At 38.7% G+C, this 21,612-nt stretch overlaps 1 protein-coding gene across 1 annotated transcript in view; it reads left to right on the forward strand.

Annotated features, from left to right (window-relative positions):
• Positions 1–15,959, forward strand: part of banp (BTG3 associated nuclear protein) — a 34,498-nt gene extending 18,539 nt beyond the window's left edge. The window contains exons 12-13 of the mRNA XM_076885657.1: positions 10,851–10,991; positions 14,895–15,959. Of these exons, the coding sequence (XP_076741772.1) occupies positions 10,851–10,991; positions 14,895–15,011 (258 nt within the window). The 3' untranslated portion in view covers positions 15,012–15,959. The remainder of the gene's footprint in view (positions 1–10,850; positions 10,992–14,894) is intronic.
• The last annotated feature ends 5,653 nt before the right edge of the window (positions 15,960–21,612 follow it).

Raw genomic sequence — 21,612 nt, forward strand, 5'->3', positions numbered from 1 at the left:
GCTCATATTTTTGTTGGGTTTGTAAAAAGATATCAGAATTGTTCCAAAACAAACACCAAGTGACTTACTCTGCTAGACCTCATGTTGTAGGTCGAGTTGTTCACACACATCCAGTTACATGCGACAATGGCAGTATCTCTTCAATTACAAATTCTCATATTCTCATGCACTGGAGGGAGAGCAAATCTTGGGTCAACTCTTAAATCTTGATAACATGCAGTTAAATCACTGAGCCATTTAAGAGAAACGGTGCTTCCACAAGTATGTTAGTAGTAATAGCACTTACTCAGGAAAATGACAGATTATAGCTATATTATGATTGCTGCAGTGTGTCTTGGAACGTCATTCGTTAAGAACCTCAGACACACAGTAAAGATCACACTTGATCCTGATGTGTATTTTCTTAAATGTGTAATTTGTCTGTTTACAGAGAGCCTTACATCAAATGGACTATGAATGATGTCAGTGTTTTTGTAATCTGGCAGACTAGTGCTGAGACTATGTTGGTGTAACCTAGCCTACGCAATTCATCACAGAAAAGCCATCTTTTTATCTCACTCTGGGACCACTTCTTCTTTATTTAACTTTCACTACACTTATGTAGTGTAGTTGTGGCTATGGTTGTCTTTTAAAAGCTACCTGCCACATCCATTTTCTGTTAGATATTTACACTCTGTGGTACTATTTGAGCTATATTTGGACCTGATACCCACATCAAAATAAAGTCAAATTTTCAGCTCAGCACTGATTTTTATTTTTTTTTCTAAATAACTGTATAGCTCTTTTGGGGACTTCTAATCCATGTTTATTTCCTTTTTGTAAGGTGGTCTGGCTTGCATTATTCTGTCTCATCAGTCTGTTATGCCAGTAGACTTTATATGAGTCATATCTGGTCACAGTCTGTATAGTCTGAATAATCACTCCTAAAGTTTCAAATTACGATGTCATCTTTCATTGGGATGATGAGTCTGAATCTGGCTTTACAAGCTTTATCATGAAAGATGTTAAATAACTTCTTCTGTTGATTTATATCCTTGTCTCTTTACCAGGGACTGTTAAAGATAGTGGACAGGTTAATTTTGGAGTTTTTGCCAAATCGATCTTTTTTTAAACTCTCATATTAACACGTTTTTACTAAATAGCATGTTTTGTGAGTTCAAATCTACCTTTATGTTCTAAACAGACAATACTGCCTGTTCACAGAAACATATTGATATTCTAGTTTTGGATTCTTTGGTTTTAGAACAATGGTGGAGAGTCCCGGGTACTAAACCCCTACTGGGGCTGTCTCAATCAAGGTGTTCCTTAGAGTTGCTAAACACCTATAGATCTGAGTCATCACACGAGTCAAGTTGTGGGTTACTCCTGTCGCTGGGGCTGAGAGGTGAAACTTCTATGAAACATTTCCCCAACACGGCTGATAGGTGGTGGCTTATGGCACCAGCTATGTTTAAAAATGGTAATTCACAGTGGATATAGATGGCCTCCTTTACTAGTCTCTAAAAACATCTGTCTTCTCTATCTAAAATGTGGCATCCTCAAAAGAGTGTCCTTTCTCCTTTAAGTAAGGCTAAGTTTTGTTGGATTATTAATACATTTGCAGTATATACCTATACAGAACATGCTTTGCTGGCAGTCTACCGTCTATCCATCTATCATCTTTTGTATTGCTACTAGAGACTATGTCCATGCAGTGAGAAGAGAAATGTGCGGCACACATCTTAGTTTTGCACGTTTGTCTAATGCTACAGCCACATTAGGGAAAACAGTCCAGGAGACAACTGCATGACCAAAATGATTGTTACTGTGTGCAATGATTTTCTGATCTTGTTACCTTTGAAATGGTGCTTGAAATGCTTCTAACCAGGTGTGCAACCAATTGCAGTCAGTTGCCAAAGGGACTTTAGTGCGTTAAGACAGCAATAAAATATCTATAACACAGAGACGGTCTGCTTTCAGTTTGAAACTGAATGGGGTGAAGTTGGCAGTTACAACCTGATCGACTGAGTGATTAACTTTGATAAATCTGCTGCCATATGCATACTCGGAAATTCACACTAACTACTTATATTCAGAGCCCAGCATGTACTTCATAGATTTGAAACAGAAATTCCTCTTTCATGGTTATTGCAGGACAGCAATTTAACTGCTAACATATGGATTTTAACTTCTATATAGGAATATAACCCAAATACAGTAAGAGGAGTTATTTGGAAACCTTTGCTAGGTCGTCCGAGAGTGACTGCTGTCAGTATAAGTCAGACCATTTGGATCACATGCAGCCACAAGTTGAGTGCTGCACGATCAGCCCCTTGAGCAATCACTTGGTCACTGCAGCTACTTCAAGTTGGGCACTGAATATGAAAAAATTCAATGCTATCACTGGACAACCACCAATTTAGTCACAGTGAGGCAAGTCCCATTTTTTGCATGCTAGTGTGATTGAGCCATTGTGTAGTACAGATGACTGTAGAGGGTTGTTTCTTTTGTTTTTTTTGCATCTACACTATAGTATACATTTGTGCATTATGGATGCAGATGTTTTTGTTACTTCTACCATGGGAGTCTGTGCCAACTCAGCCATGAACTTGGTGCCACTGTGCCAGCTGAAAGTCTGAGCAAAACTGGTTTAGAGCGATCCAAAGTTCCCAAATTGCTCATAAAACCCTCTCATGCGGACGGAAGAGAAGGCAGACCATGAAGCTATAAAATAACTAGCCTTTTACTGCACTGCCTGTCTGCCATAGCCTCTTATCTTATGCCCTTCTGTATCTCTGCTGTGATCTTATCCTGCACTGATGCAGACCAAATGGAGGATTAGAAGATGAAAGGAGTGACTGATGAGAACAGGAGAAAAGAGAAAATATGGGGAGGGAAAGGCATTAAAAAAATGCCTGAAAGACATGTTTTGTAATGCTGATGATTTAAAAACAGACACCAGCTGAGCTGGTGAACAAAAGCACACTCTGTAATACAAATGCAATGTACCAGGTATAACTGGTTAAAAACACAGGAGGAGATTGTGCCCTCTGCTGGACTATTGCCTGGCTCAGGCAAATACAGTATGCTCACAATGGCTGCTGACAGTTCTACGTGCAGGTGTTATTTTTTTCTTGGATACCCGCTGCAAAACTGTAATAACTGCATCTTTTGTGCTTTTGAGCTGATATTCAAATGCAAAACATTCTTAGCAATACTGGCCAAAAATACTTTTATTTTACTTTATTAAACTTTTATTTGATCTAATGTTATTTGATGTGCTCGAATCTTCACTGCATGTAATCTATATCTCTGAATAGACAAGTCAGTAAACTTCAGCTAAACTGGTTTTTGGAAGCAGACGAATGCTCGTCACATCTTGCTTGCAAATCTTTTTCTGAAAGCTCTGCAGTCTTTCATTTATGTTGAGCAAAGTCGAAGCGGTCTGCGGGCAAGATTGACTCTTGCCATCTCGCCATAAAGGCCTGAATGATGGAGAGCTGCCATCTTTAAATTAGAATTCTTGAGGTTCTGCTAGAGCAGCAGGTGGGTCTTCATGACCAAGGCTCTTCCTGCTCAGTTATTTTGTTTTGGCAGTTTAGCCAACGGTACAAACTTCACAGTTAACAACCTACTTTACTCCTAGTAAGACTGTATGCATTGCTTTGTGTGGGTGGGGGTTGTTTTGTTTTTGTCTTTAAATCCATTGTGGATTCTGTGTATGTCCAACTGATACTCTTTGACACATTTGGACTTCAGTCAAGTGGATACTTTATAGAAGAGATTTCATTGTTTTTATTTTTAATTTTTGTATGTTTGCAATAATGTCAATAAATAGAACATGAAGCGAATCAGCTCCAAACATTGCCTGATTCCACTGAACGTGAATCGCAAACACAAAGAATCTCATATTAAAACATGCAGTTCGGGTTATTAGAGGACTCTTCCAGTCAGATGGCTTTAAACCTAAGCTATGTCAGTCTGTAAATGCAGCACATCTCAAGAGACTACTATAAAGCTTTACGAAATTTACTGATCCCATCATCTGCCTGCATCATTTATCGATGATGGACCTGATTACCTCCCATCTGGGGTTTTAAACATGTTGTTCTCTCACCCCACCTCATTTTCCCTCAGTTGAAAGTTTGCCATCCTTTTCTGTCATCGCATGTTTTGGTGCATCTGTTGAAACATCCCAAATAACAATGTTCATGGCCGGTATGAGAACTGGGTCATAGAACTGAGTCCAGCTCTGCACTGGTCCCTCCAGTCTTTTCTGCCAGGACATTCAAACATAGAGCAGATACAAATAGTTTTAGGGTGATGGTGAGGGAAGCACACAGTGTTACTGGACAAGATAGGGATAAAGGAAAGGAAAGGAAAGGAAAGGAAGAGTACAGGAAGACAGTGAAAGTAGAGTTTAAGAGGAAATGGGGATTACTATGTTTGACTCGAGCTTTGTGAACTTATGATATTGTAAGCACTTTTGTTGCCTGTTGTTGGTTAGGGTTGTTGCAGGTCTGCTGTGTGAGGACAATGTGTTTTTGTTCCTTTCTACACAAAAGGCAAATGTTTGAACAATAAGTAGGCTTAACCTCACAGAATCAGGGTGTGATGGAATCAGACTGCTGGCTCATGGCCCAAGTTGTTTTCCGAAATGTGGTTTCTGGTATTTAAGGGGATGTTGAAATTCCTGTGATTGACAATGTTGGGCCAGGATAACAATTAAAAGATACAAACAAAATGTTTTATGACCAGGGTTTAGTATAAGTGGATTGTACGTAAGCCTTCAAGGATTTGGAAGACTAGTGGTGGATCACGTTTCAAAGAAGTGGTCTGCTTCATGTCTTGTGGCATCATGGGGCAGAGATAAAGGGACACAGATCGGGGAATCCTAGTTCTTTGTGTGTGTGTGTGTGTGTGTGTGGGAGGGAGGGAGGGGGTATTTGTAAGTGAGCTTTTCAGAGTTGTTCAGAGGAGGATACCCCCAGTGGTGTTTTCTTTCGTCTGTGTGGGCAAAGTCTGGGTCGCTGGCTGTGTGAGTAAGAGAGACCAGATGTCTTAGATGCATTTCAGTATGAGTCACCCTCAGCACAGGCCTGGTGCATATCTGCCTTACCAGTGTCAGGCATAGATGGCTCCATCATCATCATTCAATGCTGCAACCTCTGTAACCAAGTCCATGAAGCACCGTTGTCATGTAAATTTCTTAATTAGTGAATTTATCACACATGAGTCATAATTTTGAGACTAACGTTCAACAGTCTTTCGAATTATTCTTGACATATTTACAGCAGACCCTGATTTTACTGTTACTACAGTAAAGAATGGCAATTTTAGCAAAACAACTTCCCTGATTTAAAATTAACCTCCAAAATGGGGTTACCAGTGTAAATGTTAATCTGTGTGTGTTGGATAAATAAAAACTCCAGAGAAAGGATGAGGTAGAAGTACCCAAGCTTTATTTCACTGAAACTGGAAAATCTACAGGAAGCAGTAAAAGTAATTCTGATAGATTCATAGTTGATGTGATGCATCAGTGAGTTAAAGACTCCCAATAAGCTACACGCTGATGAAAGATGACAGATGTCTTTCGCAACAAATCTGAGATTTGAATTTGTTGGATTCTTGGCTGGTGTGTGTCAAAGGCGCCGAGTGCATTTAAGGTTTTCAGTTATGGAAGTGCTTTGGAAGCCTAAAGGGTCAGCCAGAGGTAATTTGGACATCTCAGTACGTGAGATCTAATTTTCACTGCAATTTTCTTTTTTTTGTATTTATGTATTAAAAGGACAGTGGCACAATTGAAAACAAACATAAGATGCATTGCTTTAGACAACTGAGGAAAATTACATTTGATTGAAGAAGCGTCTTGGCCTCAATAATGCGTGTTTGCAAATCTAACTAGATAAAGGATCTTGTTGCGATGGGTAGTTTGGGCAGTGCTGTATTTTCTTCATTGAATTTTACAACCTGTAACCTGTATTTATCATCTTCCCTGGCTCCATTGAATTAAACAGAATAATTGGAAACATGATAAAGGCATCCTTTTAAATCATGAAATTTACTGACGCTATAAAAATGGCGTGGTCAATTAGGCAAGCCAAGTTTGGATTTATGCTAGAGAACAGTGAAAACCGTCAATGAAATGTACTTCTCTTTCGTGTTTAAGGGGCCCTATTCTTAATTACAGCTGTTATTTTTGTCATCAGTTCCCTTTTGATTTTCTGCTCTGGATCAGAACTCAAGTGAAGTTGGTTTTATCATAAAACTTTTCTGAGCCCTGCCTGAATCCGACTCCCAGTCTGCTGGTGGGAGTTGTGAAGCAAAGGATGCAAGGGAGGGCTTGATTCTTTGCAGGTGTTGAGCTCTAGTGTAGAAACACTTTGATGGTGTGGGTGGAAATGGGAAGCTTTGGTTCAGGTCACAAGTTCATGTATAGCATACATAACAAGTTTCAAAGAAGTATATTTAGCTAGGAGATATATCTGTCAGAAATATATGGTAAAGATGCATCAACAAATGAGTGGAGTAATTCTCAAAACATAGAGGGGAAAAATCAATACTATAGTTTTTAATTTCAGTGTTTTGACTTCATTGAGTCACATTACAATCTGAGGTCCAGCTGAAATCAGAATAGCCAGCGTAAGACTCAGCAGTAAAATAAAAGGCATATGTAACAAAGCGGTAATGACTGCAGTGAGACATTTTACAGTCGGTGTGATCATTTCCCCAGTTCACACAAAACAATCACTTAGAGCACTTCTGTGTCTATGGCCATCTTTATGGCCAAGTTGAACCCAGGCCTTACTCCCTCCCCCTGCCCCCCACTCCTCCACTTTGACCGCACCTACCCACCCGGAGCTAGTGTTTCTGCTTGGACATCTGTTCAGGAATGGCTGTTGCAGATGTTGTTGACGGCTATTAAGCAGAGAGGAAGTTCCAGGCACTCCAAAGTCCAAATGTTTCTTTTTTCATTTCCCTGTTTTGGTTTAGTTTTTTTTTTTCTCCAGATCTGAAAGAAGAGGCGGTATTCCTACGGGAGTGATAGGAACCAGATTTTTATTGGTCTCTTTTGCTACAATATAGTCGGTATGAATTTTGTTTCCTGATAAATAGAGGGTATGTTTCTATGCCGCTATATTTGATTCCCAGTGTAATTTTAGCAAGGGAAGCACAATATTTAGAAACTTAGACACACACGCACGCTAACAGGGTGACTCATAGCATCACCCGATCCACAGCTGAGTTTAAGTGAGACCTCCTGAAAGACTGGGAATTAATGCCAGCTTGCATCTGGCTCATGCCTTGTGAATGCTGGTTGTCTCACTGTTGCATTACTCTTGGATGGTGACTGAGGATGAGGATGGGTATTCAGAGGTGTTGTCTTTTTTCTTAACACCCATTACCTTTGTGTAAATCAAGTGTAACTACTTTCATATGAAGTGAATGCAGAAAATTTTTAAATTGAATTAAAGCAAGTAAATGAAGACTTGGTAAAGAACTTTGTTTATCCTTTTCGTTATTTTCCTTCGCTGTTGGAGTTGCGAATGTTTTCTGCATCAGGCTGCTGTTGTTGTTCACTTGTCTTTCCTCTCCCATTGCTGTATTTCTTTAGCGTCCTGGATCCATTACTGAAAGCATTACAGCATCAGCAAAAGATTTATTCTTTTCTTCCCTTTTTCTCTCAAGACCGTGATAGCTAACAAAGCCTACAGAGAATTGCTCTTCTCTCCAGTACTGTGGGGCAGTACCATAGCTTTTAATGCTCCCTGGCTGCTCTTCTCTTTGGCACTTGGTCATGAAGGTGGCCGGCCATTCAAACTGATTATTTAAGACTTCAAATCCCCAAAACCTTGAGGTCAACAGTAACTTATTCTCTTAAGATCCACTGGTGGCCCCTATGTCTGACAAATTAAGCCCCCTAGATCAAATCTAATATGTTGGGCAACGTTTTAAGTGACTTCTTCCAAATCGTAGTTGAAAACCGATGTTATTATGCAATCAGGCCAAGTAAATTTTTTCAGTGTCAGGAGACTCGTGTGTTCCAAGTACAAACACTTCTCACCTTGTATAATGTGTAATTTGTTTCTACTTACAGTCTATTTGTTGATTCAGCCTAATTTACAAAAATCATAACTTTTTACCTCGTGAAAACTTTTCTTGATATATTAAAGTGATCTTTGTTTTTGCATCATTGCCAACCAGCCTAATGATGATTATGTTCTATTAGCTGAATGAGCGGTAATTATCATCAGTACTCAAAGAATTGCTTTATAGTGCTTTATATAAACTTCCAACCTTGAGGTAATTATAGACAACAAAACTATAATTTATGCTAATGGGGGAGAAAGATAAAGAAAACCACAATTTATCCCCTGATTAGATTTAGTTGTTATGAGCGAGAGCATTTTGTCTTGCTGTTTTAGACTGACTTTATACTTTAGAGCCAAGCATGACAGTATTATCCTCAAATACTGGAGACGAGTTGTTCTGACAAAGAAAGTCGTGGGACAGGATATGGACCCGAGAAGTTCGTGTGTAATCGCTGCAGAGATCTCACACACTGTTCCAACTTTGTAAATGCTTTTATGAGTCTGTGGGCTGCTCCTCACAGCTGAGAATGCAAACTGCTCTCAAATGGAGGTTCAGACGTTAATTGAGTGAGACAAGTTTTTACAATCTCATGTGTCAACCATAGCATCCCTTAAACCCCGGTAATTGTACACTTAGATACAGTAAGTACTGACGTATGATCATGCTTGAGTTTATGCACACAGGCACACATACTCAATGTACGATTTCAGACAGACAAGCACTTGAAAGAAGCCAGTTTTGATCCCTAATAGAAGAGTAGAGACTGTAGAGATGCAATGGATGTCTGCCATAATGAAACCATTAAGCAGGTGGATCTTTCCTCTTAGTTTCTCACCGAGCTGTCTGTCTGAACACTTTTAGCATATAGTTTCTAAAATATGATGGCTGTTTCAAGAATGTAAACGTCGTTTGACACAGAAGGAAATGCAAATGTTTCCCAGAATTGTTAGCATTATACACCGTTTCTGTATGCTAAATAAACATATAACTGGAGACAGAAGGCAGGGAGCTTTAATTTAAACTGAGTTTGAAGATTGGAAGAAGACGACTAGCTCTATCAGGATTTTTTTAGTCTTAATGCTAAGTTGGCTGGCTGCTGGCCTCAGTTTCAGATTTATAGTAAAGATATAAAAGTGTAATATCTTAACATGTTGAGTATGAACATGAAATCCATTTTTTTTTTTAAACGTATGAGTCGTCTTTACACCAAAACTCCAGGCTAAGGCTCTAAATATTTCAGTGTTTTATAGGTTCTCACTCAGTGTGATTCCTTTGACCCAGATCTAACAGATGACTAGATTATACTAGGTCAGCCCACTTAGCCTCGATCCACTCCTGTCCTTGAAGCGTCCTAATTATCTCATTGAGTGAGTCAGACTGATTTCTTACACTAATAGCTTCCATCGGGCTGGCTTGGCCTAACATACTGTGGTGGTGAAGCAGCACATTTTGTGGTCAGATTGGCAGAACTTCTTGCCGGAGGGTACTGGGGTGGTTAACTGAACCTTTGGGGCACATCACAAGCTCAGAACTTTAAAGTAATGGCTGGGCTGGGGGGTTGGGAAGCAGTGTGGGATGTTACAGGGCAGCAAACATCATCTGTAATGAGTTTTTTTTTCCTTCCTTTTCTTTTTTTTTTTTTTTTTTGCCAGCTTGCATTTTTGGCCCTATTTTTGTGTGTGTGTGTGTGTGTGTGTGTGTGTGTGTGTGTGTGTGTGTGTGTGTGTGTGTGTGTGTTAAGCATATGCAAGATTATCTCGGCACTAAGGGCACCTTGAATAGGACCGAAGTATAGAGCTCTCATAACTAAAAGCTTTCCAGGCATCACTGAAATAAGGAAAAAAAATATCAATAAGATCCTGCTGTCAGGTCATGTTGAAATGCATTTCTTCAAACCATGCACAAGCACAAAGCTTAGTGAATATTTCCCTCCATCTCTCTTTTTGTATGCTTGTGTTGACAGGATGATTGTATGTTAATTTGTATGTCTGTTGTCACATGAAAGTTTTGTTGTCCAAATTAACAGCAGTGCTCTGCAAGTGTATACATGCAATGCAATCCTCTCTGTTGGTGGTTGCAGTCTATCTATAGGAACCACCTCAACAAACTAAAGCTCTACTCAACAACACTCCAGCTGCACTGCACTGCTCTGTAATTAGAGCATCAAAACCGCAGATCTCTAATGTTGTCTAGCTGACTTTCAGCGCCGTGGGAGATTAGGATCCCCTTGCGATGTCTCACTAACCATTCTCCAACAGTTTCCTTTCTTTTTCTAAATTTGAACCCAAATAAAAAACATTGCTGGTGAGCATAACACATTATAGAACCCAGGAAAACAGAACTTAATTGAAATGACTGGATCATAAAGTTTCTCTTAGATGTGATGTATAACCCAAGAGTGGGATGCGGAGAAGTGAGAACAGTGGGGATGAAATGTTTATTTATGCCACCACATGACTCGTTCCTAGTTGCCAAGTTTCTTGCTGCATTTGTGTGTCATCATGCTTGTACTCAGTGATGACTGTAATCATTAAAGACATAAAAAACATCAGATAGGACATCAATAAAATATTCCTGTGGTTGTTTCTTATTGCGTTTGCTGTAAAATAATGAGTTTTCTTATGATGGATTTTTACACTTGGCAGTGGGGAAACGTATTGAATATGTTTTATTCAGCTCAGTTTTTCTAACTGATTCATGAAAAATCAGAGAAAGGACTAAAAATCCCAGTTGTGTTTGACCTTTCCGCTTTCATCGCCACTCTTTTTCTGCTCTAGGTGCTTCGTGGAGCTCAGTTGATAGCTGTCGCTTCAGCTGATGGAGGAGCCACAGCAGTGGAGGGCTCCCCACTCCCACCTGACATCCAAGTGCAGTATGTCCAACTAGCTCCTGTTGCAGATCACACGGCTGCTGTACAGGTAAAACACAAACACACACACCCTCCAAAAAAAGGCAAACTCCGCAAAGAGCACATTGAGTGTAACTGAGTAGCCTCATGGAACAGATCCCCCAGTAGTAATCTTGCAATTTTATTGCTTGCTTTTAGTTATTCCACAATAAATATTGCATTTCAGAATACTGTAAGAAAACATGTCATGTCTGTTTTGATGTTGATCACTTTTGTCTAGTTTGTAAATAAACTGTAAATATAATCTGTTTTCTGTTAAAACGATGCCAGTCAGACTCCGTAAACAAAACAAACAAACATTAAGATGCCAAATTACCTCAAGAATCAAGAATGTATATAAATCCAAATGGGGCTGGTTTCATTTTCTTGAGCTAGGATGCATCTTGGAGCTTGCAGTTATTGCTCGAAAAGGAAATGTACAGTCTTCTACCTTTAAATGTATTTATTGAACTGCTTTACCATTCATGAAGAGGCAGTAAATGTACTGTATATTTTCATTATGCTGTTCAAATATTGCTTCAAAAATTTAGCTAAAGTACTTGTAGGTACACCAAATCTGCTTTTCTCCTTTTCTTATACCATCGCTTAAATGGCATACATTCTGCTTTCTGTATTTATGACAGGTGTTTGGACAAACAGTAATTAAACATAATCAAGTTGAGGTGGAATGTTACAAGAGGGGAGAAAGTAGTAATTAGTAGATATTTCTAAAATCCTTCAATGAGTGAGCTTGCTGAGCAACAGCCACATGTGGAATCAGGATGTTGTGCAGACACTTGCCTTTGTAGTCTTTGAAGTGGTCACTTTAACCCTTCAAAAAATGCACGTCTCCTTTGTTCTGTCATCTTTTCTTTTCCCCAGATATGATGAATATTTAGTCCTTTTTTTCCTACTTTTTTCCTTGACGCGTGTGCTACGAGTCAGGTTTTTGTGGTGTGATAATGTAAATAGGCGGAATTTCAGCCTACTTCTGGTTCCAGTCCTGTCCTGATATGAATCAGGACAGGCTTTTTCATCTCCCTGTAAGAAATGCAGAGCAAATGTGCTGACCAGCCATACAGCAGTGGATTTGAAAGGGAAAAAAAAAAAAGATTTTGCCTTTTGAGTAAGGAATTGCTGTCCATAGTTGTCTCAATAATCTGTTCCTTGCCGATTTGAACACGAAAGTAGTTAGAGCATTTTATACTGATTACATTTTTTGGGTGTGGATTATACACATACTGATGGCCTTGTTATACAATTTATTTGTGTACTGAGCCCACAAAGTTTTTGCCACTCAATGTACTGTATTTCAGAATCTGTACTTTATATTTCTGTGCGCAGTGAGAATTCAAGCTGTTTGTTTACACAAGTGATTTGTTTGAATGAACCTTTACATCTAAAATGAGCTCATTTTTTTCCTAATGTTGGATTGTACACAGTCTGATCAGTCACAAGTGTGATGTTGATGTTGAGTAGAGCTGGGGTTCACCAAGAGCATGTGGACATGCTCAACAACAGACTGAAACTGCTCATAAACAGCGGTGTGTTTATTAACCGAGTAGACTTTAAGCTCCCATTCTAAGATGTTTTAAAACACATCTGTATGCTAACATTGATATTTTTCCAGGTTTAAATGAAAAACTTTACCCGAAAGGACCTAATAAAACAAAGGACATGTAGGCTGTATTGTTTTGATATCCTAGTTTAAACGTTGTTAACTTTCTCTTCAGAGTTCATAGAAAGGTTATTTCTTTTCCTGCTTTTCTGCAGTCTGCTAAGTCAAGACACTGGCTCTCATCTGTTTACACACATGTGGAAGCATTCATGCAACATGCTGGAAAATTACTCCAGATTTTGCATTTAGTTTTCTCTGCATTTTCTTCTTTTTCTTATTTAATAGTTTCCATTAGACATATGAAGTGGTGCGCAATGCAAGGCGATATATTTTTTATCTAAAGAATGCATAGCATTTCTAAATTCTGGCTAAACTGTGACACAGTTTAAAGCTGAGACTGCAAAGCACCGGCAGCCTGGTTTTAGTACACATGTTACATATTTTCGTTCTTCCATTTGTTATTTGCAAGGGTAGAGCTAGGTCTGTGCTATGATAGCTTAAGAGTCTTTCAGTTCTCATTTAAAAAACAAAACAAACAAACTTGGAATCAAAGGTGTTGAACTTGCCATTTTTACTGCCGCTGTGTCTCATGTTTGTGTTGTGTGTGCTGCTATGGTACAGCTGTGCTACAGTCAATGCTGTTGTCTTGTGACAGCACGTTGGGCTGGAGAGAGAATTAAACGCTGCAGGTGTGTTTGAGGGAACCTTGGATGTGTGTTTGAGGAACAAATGAGTCACTCCTCATGGTCATCGTCCAGAACTGAGTCATGAACCTCATCTTTTACAGGGCTTTTAGACACACAATAACTCGATACATCTGACATCGACTATAGAGACAGTCAGGGAAGCATTTAAATCCAAATGGCTAGCCTCTTGTTTTTCTCCACTTGTCAATCTCCTCATAACCTCTCCCTCCTTCTCTGATATATTTCTTCTGTAATCTATCTTGTCATTCCTCTGCTCCTTCTGTGTGTTGTTATTCACTGTGGTTGTCTTACACAATAAAATGGAATCAGGATATAGCTTAGTCACATTGATTAGTCCACAGGAAAGTCTTCATCATTTGTGATAGGTGTCATTAGGCTTTTACAAGGTGTGACCGCAAAGTTTTGGGACTCCAGCCATTAAAAGATGTAAATTCACCCTATTTTTTTTTTCCAGAGTTGTCTCCTTGTGTGCCTTTGTGGTCCTGCTAATTTAAGATCACTCCCTGGAAGTTGGGTTCTGACCACTTCCATTTACACATTTGGGATTTTAGGATGGGCTTTATGAAATGCAGACAGCTTTTTGTGTCAATCTCACTTGACTTTTGTAGCGAGGCAATGATATTGTGTGACTATATTTGACTAGTACGCAGAGAAAATGCTCCCATATCGTGAAAATGAATGTTCGTCACATTTTGGGATGTTTATATATGAGGTTTAAAGCGTATAGCTGCTTACCAACATCATTTTGTCTAGCTTCCCTACAACTGGACCTCTTGGCAGCTTTACAAGCCAGCACTTTTTCCACTTGCCATGTCAAAAATGGATAACTACTTTGTGTTAACCTAAAAGTGCCTATAATCCCAGCTTCTAACTGCTTGTACCCCTACTGGCAAAGTGATCCGATTTCAAGGGCTAATTCCAACAAAGAAGCTAAATTGAGGGCAAGATTCATTATATAAGAAACCAAAAAAGATTTAACTTTTGGCTTCTTGTACCTTCATTTGGTAGGAATGGATTAAGAAAGGCAGGGAAGTGGTGAGACAGAGGGTGGATGTGATGCAGCAATGAGTGGAGACTTGATCCACTCCCACAGTAAGGCGTAAACTTTTGACAAAGAAAGTCCCAGCCTCAACTGAGGGGAAACATATTCCTTTGAGATCAGGGTACTTTTTAGTCAACTATGTTTCAGTTGGTTAGTTTGTGTTATTGCATGTCTTTTGATCTTTTAACATGTTAGTTATGATCCAAATGTTTGTGTTTAAACACTAAAGTCACAGCAGCTGATGATCAGCTGCAACGTTCTGTCACGTAAAATTGTTTTTGTGAACGGATTTTGGTGGTTTTTATGAGAGCAACACAACAGCTACAGTTACACAAGAGAATAGACTGTCTGACAGGAAAAAATAAACAGTTAGAATACTCTCTGGAGCCTCCCAAATCATCTGAAATAACCCTTTGATATACTCCGCTCTTCAGAGAACTTAAGACTGGTTTAAGACTGGTCCTCAGTCCCCCTTACCTGGTGAACATTCAGTAAAAGTACTGAACGTTTATTGTATTTTCACCTTTCTTGTCACCTATTTCATCTCTTCTCTTTTCTTTATCTCAGGCTGCTGAGCTGGCACCAGCCCTGCAGGCAGACATGGAAGTGAAAGAGGCCATCCAGGGTGCTATCCATGGAGACAATGGCGAGATCGTCCAGATTGTGACATCTGTGGCCACTTGAGAGTCCATCTGGTTTGACAAAGATTAGAATCTTTCCCTACAGCAGGACCTGAAGAGTCTATGGAAGATTGGGGGTCAACAAATGCATACAGTCTGACAAGCACTCAAGTTAGATAGTCTTTTAACAAATATTGAAGGTCATGGATAAAACAAAGAGGAGCCTTTTTTCTGTTTTCCCCTTGCAAACTGCTTAATTCATTGTTAGCCAGATGTCGCAATGTGGAAATGCTCAGAGATTGTGAAAAGACCAAGATGCTTCAAAATCAACTGTGGCCCCTTCTGGTGGTTTCATCACTATAATGACCTGACAGGCCGAAGAATACACAGCGGGATTATTGTCTCTTCAAGGAGGGTGCTGCTCCTGGACACCATCACCCTGCCACTTCATCAGCACCAGTACTTGTTTACATCAGCTTTGGAAAATAGTGGGTTATTTGGACTTCAGCTGTTTGACTAACCCTGAGATGCCGCAGAGGGTTTGCAAAAATCCCTGAAAATTCCTCAAAACAACCAGCACTGCACTCCTTTTTTCGTCCCTTCTTGTCACAATGATCTGAAGGAGAAAGTAGAATTTGCTGTGGACAGCTGCTCTTTGTCCTAATTGATTTGATTTCCCAACACTCACCTGGATCTGGTCCATATTATCTCTCCTGGCTGTGAGACACTTTATTTTGTTCAACTTGTTTTAATGTTGCTTCAGCCACACAGCTTTGTTTGTTTTTGGTTTATCTAATTGTAACATGTTGAAATATTGGGGGAGATTTAATTCCAGAGGTAGAAGGCCATGAAATGGAAGAGACCGGGTCAATGGTAGACAGTACAAGTTGCTTATAGACAGCCAGGGAAACCCTGAAGTTGTTTATATCCCCCAGTTTTGTCTCTGTGACATCCATTCATGTGAATAAAACATGTTTGTGGTTGCCATTAAAGTGTGCTTTTGTTTAGCTTTCCCCCTCTAGTTTCTCTCTCTCTCTCTTTTTTTCATCAGACATGGTCATCAAAATAGCTCCAAGACATGACTTCGCTTTGATCTACTACAAACAGACAATCGAAATGAGTCTGAAATGATAGTTGGGGTTTGAGGTCTTGTTTCATGTTGAGCTAATTTATTAGCTATTTTTGAAGTAAATCTGTATCATGTCAACATCAATAAGTGTAGGATTAGGCTACTGTACTGTCAGGAACCTTAACAAAATACAGAGCAAACATAAGCTTTTCCATACACTCGACAGGGTTTTTGTCAGGAGACTATAAATTTATGTTTAGTCCTCATTATAATTTTTAAACTGTGACTGCATTTTTTGTGCCCACTGCGTGTCTATGCCTTTCTTTAAGTAAAGACAAAGGACTCTTATTATTTAGAATGATCCTCAAGAAATGACTAAGAAAAAAAAAGATGAGCGAGACACTCAACTGTGTTGGGATATGTTTCCCATGGTCAGCATGATGTAATAGTGTATTTTGGAGTGGGGAAAAGAGTTAGGCGACAAAATGAACTCGATAAAACAACATTCATAGTCTTGGCTGCTTCCTTTTGTTTCCTTTCAGTCTGTTGCTGTGTTTGAGTCCTTTCACACAGCCTCTTCATCTTGTACATTCCCCTCACTGCTTCTCCCACGTCTTGCTCTTCTCCCACTCAACTTGTGTTTTCTTTTCCTTTTGGAAGTTGCATTGAAGTTATGCACTAAGCTGGGCTAAAATTTCATGGGATAGTCAGGTGAGTGCATCCCTTGCCATAGCTGAGTTGAAATGCTGGCACAACCCCCTGCTCACAGTGAGCCCTCCATTAAATCTTGGACTTGGAACGGGATAGACCTTGCTCTTCACTTTTACAACTATGGACTCTATTCAGGAGCTGGAATTGGTACCATAACTATGGGCTCTCTCATGGGCTGCCTCTAAGATAACCTGCTGACAACTGAAGCAAATGATAGATGGAGAGATGCGATTGTCTGGAAAGGGAATGTGTGTTTAGAGAGGAGGAGAGGAGTGACAGGCAGAGAGCAGGCGTGTATCTTTCCCTTCTTTCTCAGCAGCTCTGTGTTCACCTGCAGAGACAGTGGGTCTGCTGGCATCTGCTCTTTGTCTACATCATCCACAGGCAGGCGTCCCTTAGGATGTTCAGCAATGAGTGAAGATCATATTTGGATCAAAAATTTCTAAACCATGTGTGTTAATGACAAATGCAGATGTAAATCTGTCTCACATTCACTCTACTCCAAAAGGTCACAGGTAAGGCTTTTAGAAACATCTCAGTCCTTTGAATTGGTTTCTGTTACGCATGAACAGAGAAAAAATATTTTTATAGATGAAATTGTGGGAATTCTGGGTGGATGTATCACTGTGTTGGACAAGCGTCAGGAGCATGGCTGCTATTATATGCATCATAAAACAGCACGAGCTTCTAAATGTCAGTTTTTATTGGTTGAAGGTCTAAAAATTTAAGCTTTATTCATTATTTAAACAGACTATATAAAAAGAGAAGTTGCTAATAAGAGCTGTTTGACAGGCTTGCAGTAGGTATTATCCGCAATATATCGTAATATAAAAGAAAGGGATCCACATACACTCACTGCCGTTTTATAAGTTGCAGGTTTCTAGTGCTGGGTTTTATTCCCCTTTTACCTTCAGGACAGTCTTAATTCTTTGTTGCGCATATTTAACAAGGTGGTGAAATGGTCATAAATGGATGAACATGATCAGCAATAATATTTAGGTACATCGTGGTGCTTAAACAGTGCTCAGATGGTACTAAAACATCCAAAGCCTGCTAAGAAAATAACCACTACACTATTACACCACCAGCAGCAGCCTGAGCCACTGAGGATAGATCCACACTTTGATGTTTTTGCACCAACTTCTAAATACCACATCTGAATGTTACAGCAGAAATTAAGACTCATCAGACCAGGCTATAGTTTTTAAATTATCTGTTGTTTAATCCAAATTGGAGCATCAGTTTCCTGTTCTTAGCTGACAGGTGTGCCATCCAGGATGATCTTCTGCCAGAGCCCATCTGCTTCAAGGTCCAAGATGTTGTGCGTTCAGAGATGCACTTGTGCATATTTTGATTGTAACTATTTAAGTTACCTTCCTATCCTCTGACATCAATGTTTTTGTAACATCTTCTTTAAATCCTAGATATGTTTGTGTGGGAAATTTTCAGTAGTCAGCAATTTCTGGAACCAACCAGACCATCTGACACCAAACACCATGAGATGGTCAACATCACTTTTTTCATTTTTTTAAAATTTCCACTCTGTTGCTTAGCTTGAACTTAAGCAGATCATCTCGCTCATGTCTACGAGCACAAATGCATTGTTCTGTTGCATTCGTTTAGAATATGTAAACAGTATACAGAAAGTAATTTAGAAAGAAATACACAAAAATAAAGCAAAAATACACAACAATATAGCTTCACATTTGCTGCTTTAGTTTACACATACAAAGTGGGAAGAAGTGCAAACTTATAAGTTATTATTTATCCAGCTTTCTTATTGATATAAACCTCAAAAACAACAACATAAATATTTATTAGTGCAAAGAATTTAGACACTATGTGAAATACAAAATACAGTTGTGTATAGTTTTTACAATTCCATAATTTTACATCCATACATCAAAGACAAATACCTCCAATTTTGGAATGCTGATTGCGAAATCTGAGCAAACACAGAATAACAACTAAATAAACCTTGTGAAGTGACAGCAATGCTAACCAACTATATAGTCACCCTATATCTCTTTAAGGCACCCTCTGACTTCTATATTGTGTCTGTTCCTCATGTGTATCATACTGGTGTCAAGCCAGCCTCCAATTCGAGACTTGCAGTCAAGCCAGCCTCCAATTCGAGACTTGCAGTCAAGCCAGCCTCCAGTTTGTTTTACGTTCCCTGTGTATTCAAAGTATTACGGGAATGGATGTGGAAACCGGATTTCAAAATAAAAGCCAACTTCGAGTGAATTAACAGATATGTTAAGAACATAATAACATATAATTTAGGCTTTTTTTTTTTTTTACAAACTCTAATGTTAGATCTATATGACACAGCCTTGTACCCTAATTGTGCCCTGTCACTATCAAGGCCATCTTATTTTGGATTTCAAAGTAAAAGCCCTGTGAATCTTCATTTTTGAACTACTCTTTCAATGACTTAATAATGCTCTTAAAAGCAAAAGTCGTATTTCCAAATACTATTTGAACTTTATATCAACACTTTCCAACCACAGTCTTTTTACAGTGATACCATATCAATATCAAGTCAGTCTGATTTTGCCTTTCATAGTAATGGCCCTTTGAAATTCTCCATAATTGACTTAATCTTCTAACGATTCAAAATGCTCTAAAATGAAAAATTCTTGTTTCCACAGGGTAATTCCACCTTAGATCAACAGTATACAGCCCCACAGTGATACCATATCAATATCAAGTCATTCTGATTTTGCTCTCAAAAATAAAAGCCTTTTCAAATTTTCCATAATTGACCTAACTTTCAGTGATTTCAAAATGCTCTAAAAAGGAAAATTCCTGTTTCCACAGGGTAATTCCACCTTAGATCAACAGTATACAGCCCCACAGTGATACCATATCAATATCAAGTCATTCTGATTATGCCTTCCAAAATAAAAGCCTTTTTAAATTGTCCATAATTGACCTAACTTTCAGTGATTTCAAAATGCTCTAAAATGGAAATTTCGTGTTTCCACAGGATAATTCTACTCCAGATCAACAGTATACAGCCCCACAGTGATACCATATTAATATCAAGTCATTCTGATTTTGCCTTCCAAAATAAAAGACTTTTCAAATTGCCAAGATACGACCTACTCTTTTAAAGATTTCAAAATGCTCTAAAAGTAACATCGTGAGGTTGTATACTGTTGACCTAAAGTGAAATTATCCTGTGGAAACAGCAAAATTCTTTTTAAGAACATTTTGAAATCGTTAAAAAAGTAGGTCGTATATATGCTCAATTTGAAAGGGCATTTATTTTGGAAGGCATAATCAGAATGACTTGATATTGATATGGTATCACTGTGGGGCTGTATACTGTTGATCTAAGGTGGAATTACCCTGTGGAAACAGGAATTTTCCATTTTAGAGCATTTTGAAATTGTTCCAGGATCAAGTCAGATATGGGCAGTTTGAAAATGCTTTTATTTTTGAAAGCAAAATCAGAATGACTTGATATTGATATGGTATCACTGTGGGGCTGTATACTGTTGATCTAAAGTGGAATTACCCTGTGGAAACAGGAATGTGCCATTTTAGAGCATTTTGAAATTGTTCCAGGAGCAACTCAGATATGGGCAGTTTGAAAATGCTTTTATTTTTTAAAGCAATATCAGAATGTCTTGATATTGATATGGTAACATCGTGAGGTTGTATACTGTTGATCTGGAGTGGAATTACCCTGTGGAAACAGGAAATTTCCATTTTAAAACATTTTGAAATCACTGAAAGTTAGGTCAATTATGGACAATTTAAAAAGGCTTTTATTTTGGAAGGCATAATCAGAATGACTTGATATTGATATGGTATCACTGTGGGGCTGTATACTGTTGATCTAAGGTGGAATTACCCTGTGGAAACAAGAATTTTTCATTTTAGAGCATTTTGAATCGTTAGAAGATTAAGTCAATTATGGACAATTTCAAAGGGCCATTACTATGAAAGGCAAAATCAGACTGACTTGATATTGATATGGTATCACTGTAAAAAGACTGTGGTTGGAAAGTGTTGATATAAAGTTCAAATAGTATTTGGAAATACGACTTTTGCTTTTAAGAGCATTATTAAGTCATTGAAAGAGTAGTTCAAAAATGAAGATTCACAGGGCTTTTACTTTGAAATCCAAAATAAGATGGCCTTGATAGTGACAGGGCACAATTAGGGTACAAGGCTGTGTCATATAGATCTAACATTAGAGTTTGTAAAAAAAAAAAAAAAAAGCCTAAATTATATGTTATTATGTTCTTAACATACCTGTTAATTCACTCGAAGTTGGCTTTTATTTTGAAATCCGGTTTCCACATCCATTCCCGTAATACTTTGAATACACAGGGAACGTAAAACAAACTGGAGGCTGGCTTGACTGCAAGTCTCGAATTGGAGGCTGGCTTGACCCAAGTTGTATACTATATGATCAGTCCTACATGCTATTTTACTATTTCACTCTCTCGAGACCCCCCTGATCATTCAAAGACCAGTATGTAGAGTTTTAGAACTTCCAAAAGTCTGACTTCTGTCAGCACGTACAGTTTCATACTTTCAAGACTGCACAAAACCACAATTTTCCTTGATTCAAGTAACCCACACATGTGCGTCTAGAATTAATGTTAATGGGTCACTCAAGAACAATCAATCAAATTTCAGGCACCAGACTGACATTTTTGATGTTGTCAAAAGCCAAAAAGAGTCAAATCTGACCAGAACAGTTTGTAAGGGTTAAAATGGCCACGAGAAGTTCAGGTGCCGTTGGTAAATCACAGAGAGAGAGAGAGAAAAGAAAAGAAAAAAGCCCGCAAGGATTAAGAACCATGTAAAGATTGTTCAGTTTCAAAGACTGGATGGTATTTTATTGAGACAGCATAGGGAACTC

The sequence above is a fragment of the Maylandia zebra genome, linkage group LG7, assembly GCF_041146795.1.
Source record: "Maylandia zebra isolate NMK-2024a linkage group LG7, Mzebra_GT3a, whole genome shotgun sequence".
NCBI lineage: Eukaryota > Metazoa > Chordata > Actinopteri > Cichliformes > Cichlidae > Maylandia > Maylandia zebra.